At 38.0% G+C, this 12067-nt stretch overlaps 1 protein-coding gene across 1 annotated transcript in view; it reads left to right on the plus strand.

Annotated features, from left to right (window-relative positions):
• The window catches only part of LOC102605013 (probable acyl-activating enzyme 1, peroxisomal), a 16774-nt gene extending 4724 nt beyond the window's left edge, over window positions 1–12050 (plus strand). The window contains exon 2 of the mRNA XM_006340892.2: window positions 10524–12050. Within this exon, the coding sequence (XP_006340954.1) occupies window positions 10524–12011 (1488 nt within the window). The 3' untranslated portion in view covers window positions 12012–12050. The remainder of the gene's footprint in view (window positions 1–10523) is intronic.
• The last annotated feature ends 17 nt before the right edge of the window (window positions 12051–12067 follow it).

Raw genomic sequence — 12067 nt, forward strand, 5'->3', positions numbered from 1 at the left:
CTATCAGGTCCCTTTGTTGAGCATGAGTATTGTTCTTCCTTGAAGATGGCTTTTTCCTTTTAAGCTTTTGAGTTTTTGTTTGCCAAAATCTTGAGTTTGTGTTTTGTGTTGAGAGATTATATTAAAATGAACACAAACTCAGTATTGGCTGAGAGCCTGCTGGTGTGAAAAGTTGTGCACCTACCAACAACTTTTTCTGACGGACTGTCTTGTCACCTTTTCATATTGCAGTCTTGCAGGGACCAAGTCCCTTGCAAACTTCTTTGTGAGTTCTTGAAAAGGCTTGCTGGCTGACTTCCTTCTTTGGATGAATGGATATAATATAGTGTTTGTCACGTAGAAAATATCAACCATAAAGAGTTATTATCCGTTGGACAAACACCCTCGTCTATTCTGATTGGTGTAGTACGCTGACGCCTCACTAACCTCTGTCACAACAGCTTTACATTTGTACCCCATTTGTATCTGGACAAGAGCACTCTGCCAGGGACCAGGTCCCTGCATTTGTGAGGATCATCAAAACACCTATAATATAACATTTTCCCCCTTTTGATGATTACACACAAATATTCTTCACACTGAGTTTATTCATTCATTTCTCTGTCAGCAGTCCCAATAACAAGGATCTGGTTCCTTGTTAGATCCCTAAGTTTATTAAATCATCAAAAGTTAATATCACCTCCAAACTAACATTTTCCCCCTTTTTGATGATAACAGACTTATTCACCAGTTCCCCCTATCAACAAGAACTCTTCGGGTAATTAGAGTTTCATCATCTCCGAAGTTTGTCAAATCATCAAAACATCAAAATAGTATTTTCCCCCTTTTTGATGATGACAAACAACTTTTCCCCCCTATCGGCATGCCTATGTCTTCTTCAAGTAGCTAGCATTGATTCCCCTTATCGGCATGACCATGTCCTCTTCAAGTAGCTAGCATTGATTCCCCCTATCAGCATGACCAAGTCCTCTTCAAGTAGCTAGCATTTATTCCCCATATCAGCATGACCTTGTCTGGCATGACCTTGTCTTCTTCAAGTAGCTAACCATTGATCTCATACCTTAACAACTTTCCCCCTTTTGACATCATAAAAAAGGGTTAAAGCAGTAAACCAAGTTGCCAAAAATGTAATTCAAGCAAATTCATAGCCACTTGGGCAACACTGCGCATGAGTAAAAATGCATAAAGTAATGAGACAAGTCAGTAGAAACAAGGTAGTTTTCATTCATAAATAAAAGATCAGCAATCAAAGTATTGCAAATATTATTACGAATGAAAACCAGTTGGACAATACCCACTGAGTTTCAACAGAAGAGAAGGAGTGATGACTGACATGGAAATTTAGGAAGAGTGAGGGGCTTAGGGATATGGGAATTTTGGATGAGTGGGGGGCTTAGGAACAAGGGGTTAAAAGTGTAAGATTAGGAGAGCATTTGCCTCAGCATGATTTCTGAAAAGCCTCTCTTGAAATTCAACATTCTTCACTGCCCGGCCTTCATGGTAAACCTTGAGGGCTGCCAGTTCTTCTCAACCTTGTCCCTCTGATTGTGATTTTCAGAAGTTGAGCCTTCAAACACACTATTTAAGTGTCCTTGTTAGCAACACCAACTGTCATAGTTTTCAAAGCAAGCTTGAGTTTCTCATGCTCCACCAACAACTTAGACACATTACATTTTTTTTCTCTATCTTCCCATCAACGCATTCACATTCCAAGTCAGAAGGTACCCATTTCTCATGTCACATTTACCATCCTTAGCATATATGATCTTCTGTATGTATTCTCACATTACGACAGAAGGATTGGTAAACTCAAAAATACTCAAGGCCTCCTAGATGAATAAGTCAATAACTAAGGGGCCATTTCATTTTTTTTTTCAATTTTTGTTTTTTAGTGAGACACCTTCATGTTCAGAATTCATTGAATTCTCAGAGTATCAACCCTTTCCTTTTTTAACATCATCTTTTCCACTTTCTTCATTTTTCTTGCTGGACCTGGTCCCTCTTCACACTCGAAAATTTCTTTTAACAGAAAATTCTCCAGTAGGAACGAAAGATTTACACATTTGAAGTGTTTTTAAGAGAAGAGAAAAGAGGATTTTGAAACTTTCTGATTTTTGGAAGGGGAGATGGAGTTTTTCTAGGGATATGGAATATAAAAAAAGTGAAAGGATGTATTTTATGAAAGAAAGTATCATTTTGGTATTCAAAAGATGAGACAACATTCAGATACCTGAATGATAGACTTGTGGCAATTGCAACGGTTCTCATGCATAATTCAAACTGCAATGTTAAGAGTGCTAACCTTCAAAAATGGACCAGGTCCCTCTCTTAGTTTGAATGTGATTGCCTAGATCTGTCCTGACTTCTCTTTTCCTTCAGCCTTTTTCCATGTGTGTATACCTACAAAAGGTATGAGACTGCATTTGCTAAAACATACATAACTGAAAAACAAGGATACCTACTCCTTTTGCATAGTCATGAGAGAGTTGATTGCTTTAGGCAGGATCCATTCAAGAAGGTTTCAGCATTACCAATCATCAGTTTGATTATCTCAGCCAGGTCTTCTAAGAGCTTCAAGATGCTGCTTGATCCACAAACGTTAAACCCATCAAGCTGCACTTGCTACATCATTCTTTACCTCAGTTGATGAAAGAGCAACTGAATCTTGCCTTTTAGTTCCCCATGAGCGAGAGATCAGCCTATAGCATAAGCCACTCCTGAGGCACTCTTTCCATCAACTTGATACCCAGCATAATCAGCATCACCATGTATTCCAAATCAAAAAGTCTCCTGATGAGCAGAATAGAACCAGGTCCCTGTCTTCTTCAATTGTCTTAGGATTCTCTGAGCAGCCTTCAAATGTGATTCCGTTGGATAATCTTGGAATCTTGAATAAATCCTGACATTTGACACTTTGTATCATTTACATCTAGACCAGATCTATCCATATCCAACTTCGAGTTGGTCCCCATGAGAGTATCAATTGACTTGGCATCCATAATATGAAACTTCTTCAGTAACTTCTCTGAGCTGGTACCACGTCCCTGTCTTAGCAACCTTTTATGATGACATTACCTCTTTTTAGCATTGTCTTGACTTCAAGAACTTTAAGCTTTTGAACAGCTCCTTGATGAACTTTTCTTGACAAAAAAGGGTACCTTTAGAGGTTTGCTGAATTTGTAGCTCTAAGAAGAAATCTCCCATCATACTTATTTAGAACTCACTCTTTTAAAGCCATTGTTGATACGGAACTTGGACAACCTTAGCTTGTTGGGAACCGAGTGTCATACTTTGCTTCTTTCAAACTGAGCTTGATCAGCTTCTTCATTCTCACCTTCAGAATTCACATTATCAGTTTGAACTACATCATCTTTGTTCAGCACTGCTTACAGGACCGGGTCCCTCATTATGTTCATAATCTGCATCAGCTTCCTTGAGATTGCTGGATTCATGAAGAGGATATTCTTCAGCAAGCTCACTGTTTAGACCATCTCTCTGAATCTGAATCAACCCTTCCATATCAGAATCATCTTTCTTTTGGAACTTCTCAACTCTTCCACACTCATCAAAAATCACATAAGCACCCTTTTATACAGCAAATAAGCCTTGTTGGAGGAAGAGTATACTGCAACTATTATTTCATCAATATTGAGCTCAATATCATCCTTTTGGTCACACAACATGTAGTATTTACCACTTCAGTCGAAAGTTCTTTGGAAGATTAAAAGCCTGCTTATTCCACCTGAAGGATGTTCTGATCTGCTTTTCTTTAATACCAGCATTACAAACTTTGTCATATGTAAATTTTATTTTGAGCAGATCGAGGACCAGGTCCCTTGACATAAGTTTGTGCAGTAGAGAAACATTCACAAGAGCCCGTTTCTCATGTCATACCTTAATATTCTTACTTTGAGCACTAAGGCAAGTGAGACTGTCACTACGAGCAGTATTCAGATAAAAAATATACATGTTTTTGCATCTTTTTTCAATCAAGATCATCACCCGAGAGAGCAAGTTTGTGACCACACATTTTATGATATGATTACATCTTCATCTCATTCATTACATACCTGTGAAACACTTAAAAGATTGTACTTCAACCATTGACATAGTACACAATTTTAATAGAGTGCTTCACAGATTTTCAAGTCCTGCCTACACCCATAGTGTATCGTTTCTTGCCATTGCCAAAAGAGACATATCCATCTTCAAGTGCCTTAAGAGAGAGGAAGTTTTGTAATTTTCACAGTCATGTGTTTTGAGCATCCACTTATTCATAAACCACACTGACCAATGCTACCTCCTCTCACTTGCATAGCAAAACACTTGTTAGCCTTGGGAACCCATTTGAGACGGAGTTCCCAGTAAGCAGATAACGGAGTGATAAGAAAATATTTTGTCCAGTAAGGCAGACTGGCTTTCTTCAACTTGGGACCATGAGCAGGACCAGGTCCCTTCTTCAGTCTATTCCACTGTTTGGAATAGTTTGACGAACTTCCACCATACTTTTTCAACACAGGACAATCTCTCTTAATATCTCCATCTCGACCACAATGCACACACAACAAATCATCAACATCAGAAATAAATTTTCTGCGAGGATTGTATGAGGGATCTATCTTTTCACAGCCCAACCCTCTTCTACTGTTGTTGCCCTGACCAATCAGATTTGTAAGAATCTTAGAGGAATTAGTCCATTTGAGGGATTTTTCCAGTTCCTCTTTCACACAGACCAAGTCCCTCTCCAACTCAAGATTTCTTTCCAAAGCCAATTTCATCTTCATTTCAGCAGTATGCAGCTTATTTTCCAGCTCCAACTGCATGTTGTTGGCTTCGTTCTTTCCTTTAAAAACTGTAATAGTCGCCCCTTTTATCTTTTCATTCAGTTCTAGAGTTTCAGCTTCTAGAACAACCATTTGACTTTCAATATCAGATATTTGGGCAACTGAAGCAATTTTTTCATCTTGAGAGATTTCTAGGCTATTGTTTACAAGATATTTCTCTGTTGTCAGCTCACTTATCAAATCAAGTAATACAACATCTAGCTTTCTCAATTTACTAGTAGAAAAGGTATTCAAGTTTTGCTTGAAATCTGATAAAGTTACTTTTTCATCAGCATCTTTCTCATCTGACTTTTCCATGAAAGCATCGTTTGAGAGTTGAAAATCATCTGAATCACTTAAGGAATTTTCCCATGCTGCCAGATCCTTCTTCACCGCCTAGAAAAAAACTTCTCTTCTGCTTATCTTGGGACGGACCTGGTCCCCCTCTTTGTCTTTTACTTCCTTATGGTCAGCTTCATGCATAGGACAGTCTTTCATGGAGTGACTTTGTGACACCTTAGAAGTTAGCGATTCATCTCTTACTACATCTTCCTTTTGATCAACATCACCAGTCAGATCTGCCCCTATGTCTTCACCTTTGAAAATGAGACCCTTTCATTTTCTATGCATCTCATGAACTTGAAGATGATTAAACAGTGCATTTAGAGTCGCATCTTTAGGATCCATTGTCTCATCAACAAACACAAATTCATTTGTCTAAGATCTGGGAAGAATTTCCAGTATCTTAGAGACTTGTTTTGCACACCATAACAGGTTCATCAAGAAGCATGAGCTCATTGATGATAGTAGAGAATCTGGTATGTATTTCATGAATAGATTCACCTTCTTTTATGGTGAAGCTCTCATACTGAGTAGTAAAGAGATCTAACTTAGAATTCTTTGTTTTCTCAGTATTCTCATAAGTTGTTCTCAACAGATCCCAGATTTCCTTGGCTGATTCACAAGATGAGATCAGATCGTATTCATTTACACTAAGGCCACACATCATTAGCTTCTTTGCTTTGTGATTTTTCTGGACTAATGGTCTGTTAGAGTCATTATATTGTTATCGAGTTTTGGGAATGACTCTTGTGACCTCTTCATCTTTAACCTCCATAGTTGGCACATAAGGACCTTTACCTATGATGTCCCATGCTTTTTTGTCCTCAGCCATGAGATAGTCTCTCATCTGAATCTTCCAATATCTATAGAACTGACCATCAAGAAGAGGAGGTCTTGTGGAGGACTGACTTTTTTGCTGATTCTATGGTGACGCCATTCCTCGCATGAACTTCTCTCTTGTTGTTAACCAGATAGAGAGCCCAGGCTCTGATACCAATTGATAGAATGTGTGCGTCCAATATTAGTCAACAGACCAGGTCCCTTGACACAGCAAGAACAATACAGAAGAGTAAATGATAAGGAGAACACAACACAAGCAGTTTACATGGAAACCTTGTCACGCCCCGAGCCTACACCCTGGGCGTGGCCGGCACTTGAAGACCATTGCTGGCCCCAAGTGAACCCTTGGCCTGGCTTTCTGAACTCAGCGGAAACATAACTCAATAGAATAACTCCATGCGATGCAATGATATAAAACAACTTAACTGATAAAATCTGGCCAAGAAGGCAACTCGAGTCTCAAAATAGAATATTTACATATATACATAGATGAGAAATTCAATACTAACTGGCTGACTGTCTATGGAGCCTCTATAACACTGAGATGGATGTTGAGACAGACCCCGCAACATCCTAATAAAAACAAAACTAAGAGAACAAAATAACCGAGTCCTCCGGAATGCAAAGAGCCTCACCACTGACTCTGGAGCGCTCAGTTGGATCAATGGCGTGCTGGATGCTGATCCTGGGTACCTGTGTCTTCATCATAATAAGATGCAGGCCAACTGACATCAGTACTTTGAATGTACGAGTATGCGAGCTGGAAAACTAAGCAGCATAGGCTAAAAGAAAGTCTGGAAGAAACTGAAAAGCTTACCTGGCTCAACTCAACTCAACCTGACTGACTTCTTTCAATATAAGGCAATTTAAAACAAGTGTGATATAAAGAAAGACTGTTTAAAACCTGCTATAAACTCTGTGTGTATACAAAAATACAATAAGTCTGAGATATATATAGAAATACAAATGAACTGATGTATATAAAAATACAATAATTTCTGTGTATGAAAATAAAATAACTGTTGTGGGAGTTTCTCTAACCGACAACCATCACATAGAGCTATAGTGATAATACATCGATCGACCTTACGCTGCCAGAGCATCCTATACCCAGCCAAAGGTATAAGTCCTGAACTGCCTAATGGATCCACTTGTCTATCTGGAAAAGGATTCATCTAAAAAGTATGATCATTTTCTACCCATGGTGGCTAACATGGTTCTATGGGGGCTGTGGGTTCCTTGAACGCTCCACCAACTCGGTGCTCGATACTACTCCCAAAATATACTGGCTCTTATGTTTAAAAAACATACTTCTTCTTGCTGATTTGAGATAATTACTCAAAACTTAGCTGAAAGGCTATCTTGGAAATCTCAGTTTCCTTTCTTGCTTCATTTAGAAAGCGATAACTCTTTTTCTGGAAAACTATCCCGAAGGCTCTTTGGAAATCTCAGTTTCCAATCTTGTTTAAATGTGAAAACATATTTTTAAAACTTCTTTGGGAATACTTAGTTCCCTAATAACTTTTGAGAAATGAACTCAACTTTATACTCTTGACTTAATTTGAAACTCTTTACTCTTTACTTAACTTGAAACTCTATACTCTTGCTTGACTTAAAACTTGAGCCTTAAAATGAAGTTAAAATATTCAATAAAGACTCTTGAACAACTTTAAAGACTTGCTTGGATTTACTTCTTAACTTTGCTTGACTTGACTCTAACTTCACTTGACTTGATCCTAACTTTCCTCGAATTCGAGTACGAATTTGAGGGTAATGATCTCATGTTAATGGATGAGTTCGGGAGGTTTAAATGTACCTTAGAGTGTTGAAAACAACTACAAAACATAGGTACATTACCAAGGAACATATATGAAAAAGTGGGGAAGGAATGGGAAAGGTTGGCGTCCTTGGCGCTCTGAGAGGCGTGGGGCGCCAGACCACAAAGCTCAGAAGGCCTGGTTGGGGCTCTGCTAGGGGCACCGCCCCAAGGGCTGGACCTCAGAGTCCCTTCTAGGGCGCGCTGGCTAGCGCGACGCCCCAGCCCTTTTCCCCGAAAATTTGACTTTTGTCCTTCATTTTTCCAACTCTAAACCTCCTTAACTTTAATGGTTCCAGCCACAAACAATTAATATCATAAAACCCCTCAACATACAATAGATTCAACTCAAAACACAACTGGAAACATGTACCAAACCAACAAGAACTTCAACAACAATCACAACCAACAACTACAACCGACAACTTCAACAAACATAATCAATCTTTTCTCGGAATTTAAAACGAGTTTGGCGTGTGGGGGAAAGAACCAACCCAACACTATGATCTCACATACCTAGTAGGGATCACCCCCCGACGATATCCACGACGATCTTTGACGAAACCTTGCTTAATCTTCTCTTTTCTCCTCTTCTTCTCCTCTTCTTCTCCTCTTCACTCTCAAACCCTCACTCTCACTCTTTAAAAATAGGGAAGAACTGATCAAAAATCAGTCTAACACACTAATATAACCAAAAGAATTGATTTAGGGAAAAGACCAAAATACCCTTACAAATTTTCGGACGGACTTCCCTGCCAACTGTCCCAACTTCCAAAGGGGATAACTCACTCATACGAACTCGGAATCGAATGAACTCGGCGGCGTTGGAAAGAAAATTCCACGAACTTTGCAAACATAACTGGAACTACACCTAACTCATCCTGATCTAGGAGTTATGACTGTTCAAAGTTGGCCAAAAACTCAACTTTTTCCCATACTTAACCAAATTTTTCAGATTTTTAATTCTTTCCAAAATGACTATTTTCAATTCTAAGCCTCTTCATAGTTATTTCAAATTTCCGGATGTTACAAAACTCCTTGCTCACGGGAGTAAAACCACGACCTGTCTCACAGGATTTTCAACTGTTTCACTAATCTTCTTTAAGCAAAAGTGAACCACAGTTACAACCAACGTGAGAAGAAGTTATTGATTAGGTCCTTGTTGTGCTTGCCGGAGAATACTTCACCAAGATGGTCTTTGCTTGTATACTTGAGAATTTCAAGATGCGAAAAACCTATAAAAATGATAGACACAAAACTCAAACTCAACAAAGATGCTTCAGCACTTTATCAGATCCTTTTGTTGAGTATGAGTATTGTTCTTCCTTGAAGATTGGCTTTTCCTTTTAAGCTTTTGAGTTTTTGTTTGCCAAAATCTTGAGTTTGTGTTTTGTGTTGAGAGATTATATTAAACTGAACACAAACTCATTGAAACAGTCTTATTGGCTGAGAGCTTGCTGGTGTGAAAAGTTGTGCACCTACCAGCAACTTTTTCTGACGAACTGTCTTGTCACCTTTTCATATTGCAGTCTTGCAGGGACCAGGTCCCTTGCAAACTTCTTTGTGAGTTCTTGAAAAGGCTTACTGGCTAACTTCCTTATTTGGATGAATGAATATAATATAGTGTTTGTCACGTAGAAAATATCAACCATAAAGAGTTATTACCCATTGGACAAACACCCTCGTCCATTCTGATTGGTGTAGTACGCTGACGCCTCACCAACCTCTGTCACAACAGCTTTACATATGTACCCCATTTGTATCGGACAAGAGCACTCTGCTAGGGACCAGGTCCCTGCATTTGTGAGGATCATCAAAACACCTATAATATAACATCTTCCCCCTTTTTGATGATTACACACAAATATTCTTCACACTGAGTTTATTCATTCATTTCTCTGTCAGCAGTCCCAATAACAAGGATCTGGTTCCTTGTTAGATCCTTAAGTTTGTTAAATCATCAAAAGTTAATATCACCTCCAAACTAATAGATATAAACACCGAATATAAATAATTAGTTTTTTTATGTCTCTAATTTAACGTTGGGGATGGGCGCACAACTAAAGTTACGGATAACCTAATAGTTTTGGCTCACCCCATATGTGTTAATTAAAAAATCTAGCTAATACTAAATTCGAATTGATATTACTCCTACGTTCTCTATTATTTTATCTAGTGAATTGTTGAGACATTTTTCATAGTTCAAATTAATTTGTTTGTTCAAGAATAATTTTAGATTTTTCTTCCATTTTTACCCTTCATTTGGATTTCCTATGTGATACTGAGTTCAAGAAACTCTCACTGCTCTGAAGTACTGGGAGTAGGTATCATAATCAATATTTAATCATTATAAAGAGTATTTTAACAATAATTACAAAGGCTAAAAATGAAAAGTAATGTCTAATTAATGTGTTAATATTTTTTTGTTAAAGAGTGTAAGATACTCGTATAATTCTCTTATTTTGAAATAGGGAAATATTGAACTGGTAAGAAAGAATCAATGAAGCATTTCAACCTACTAACTCAAATGATCAGTGGATTTTCAACGACATCTTGAACCTATAAACTTTAAATTCTAACTATAAGTCTGAGTTCAAACCTTTTTTCTTTTTTCTCTTCGCTTTTATTTGTAGCTTATTTTGTCATAGTTAACCAATTATAACAAGCTTAATTTATAAACTTATTAATCCTAATACAAACAGGTGGCAACAGTGGCACCTAATGTACCAGCACAATATGAGCTACATTTTGGTGTACCAATGGCTGGTGCAGTCCTTTCTGCACTTAACACAATGCTAGATGCCACCACATTAGCACAAAAACTCCAACAATTAGAGGCCAAAATCATTTTTGTATACTCTGATTTCATTGGACTAGTGCTTCAAGCACTTACCATTCTTCAAGAAAAAGACAAGTCTTGTCTAATTGTCTTAATCCATGACAGTAACAGTGTAAAAAAACCACCAGTTTCATCATCAGGGCCATCAAAGATTCTGGATTACCAAACATTTCTTGAAATGGGGCAGCCTAATTTCAAGATTATGTATCCGAAAAATGAATTTGATCCGATTTCGATCAATTTTACTTCTGGATCAACAGGGAAGCCTAAAGGAGCTGTGTATAGCCATAGAGCTGCTTATTTGAATACAATTGCTGACATTTTTCGATTCGAAATGGGAAAAAGCCCTGTTTTTCTCTGGACAGTGGATATGTTTCGATGTAATGGATGGTGTCTCCCCTGGACAGTTGCTGCTTTGGGTGGCACTAATATTTGTCTAAGTGAAATCAATGGAAAAGAGATTTTGGATGCAATTTACCTTCACAATGTGACACATTTTTGTGGTGCACCAATGATTCTTACAAAAATTGCTAATGCTATTGGCAAAAATCAGCCCCTGTTACCTCACAAAGTGAATGTAACAGTAGCAGGGATATTGCCACCACAAGAGATTCTGATCAAACTCGAAAAATTAGGATTTACTATCAATCATGCATATGGTATGAGTGAAGCACTTGGTCCAATGATATCGATGCCTTGGAAGTGTCAAGATGAATATTTATCCAAGTTAAATGAAGACGTGGATGTGAAAATTCGTGAAGGGGTTCACAACATTATGATGGAAGAAGTTGATGTAAAAGATCCAAAGAGTATGGAAAGTGTGCCAGCAGATGGAAAAACTATAGGGGAAATCATGTTTAGAGGCAATGCTATGATGATGGGGTACTTGAAAGATTCATCAAGAACTGAAGAAGCTTTTGAGGGAGGGTGGTATAGGACTAAAGATCTTGGTATTAAATATGCAAATGGGAATATAAAATTAAAGGATCGCGCTGTTGACATAGTCAAAACTGAGGGGAAAACTATAAGCACACTTGAAATTGAAGGTGTTTTGATTAGGCATCCTATGGTTTTGGAAGTTGCAGTTGTAGCAAGATGTGATGATGTTCTTGGAGAGACCCCTTGTGCTTTTGTGAAGCTGAAAAAAGGGTGTTTTGTGACTGATGAAGAAATTATCAAGTTTTGTGAAGATTGGTTGCAGGATTACATGGTTCCTAAGGCAGTAATCTTTGGTGATTTACCATTCAATTCTTCAGGGAAAATACAGAAATTTATACTTAGGGACAAGGTCAACAATGAATTGAAATTGTGTCTACACTCAGTTGGCGAGCTGCCCACACCTTCATCCTAGTAATGGGGATTCGAATCCCCACCGCCCTAAAAAAAAAAAAAAAAAGAATTGAATTT

The sequence above is a fragment of the Solanum tuberosum genome, unplaced genomic scaffold (assembly GCF_000226075.1).
Source record: "Solanum tuberosum cultivar DM 1-3 516 R44 unplaced genomic scaffold, SolTub_3.0 scf00020, whole genome shotgun sequence".
Taxonomy (NCBI): domain Eukaryota; kingdom Viridiplantae; phylum Streptophyta; class Magnoliopsida; order Solanales; family Solanaceae; genus Solanum; species Solanum tuberosum.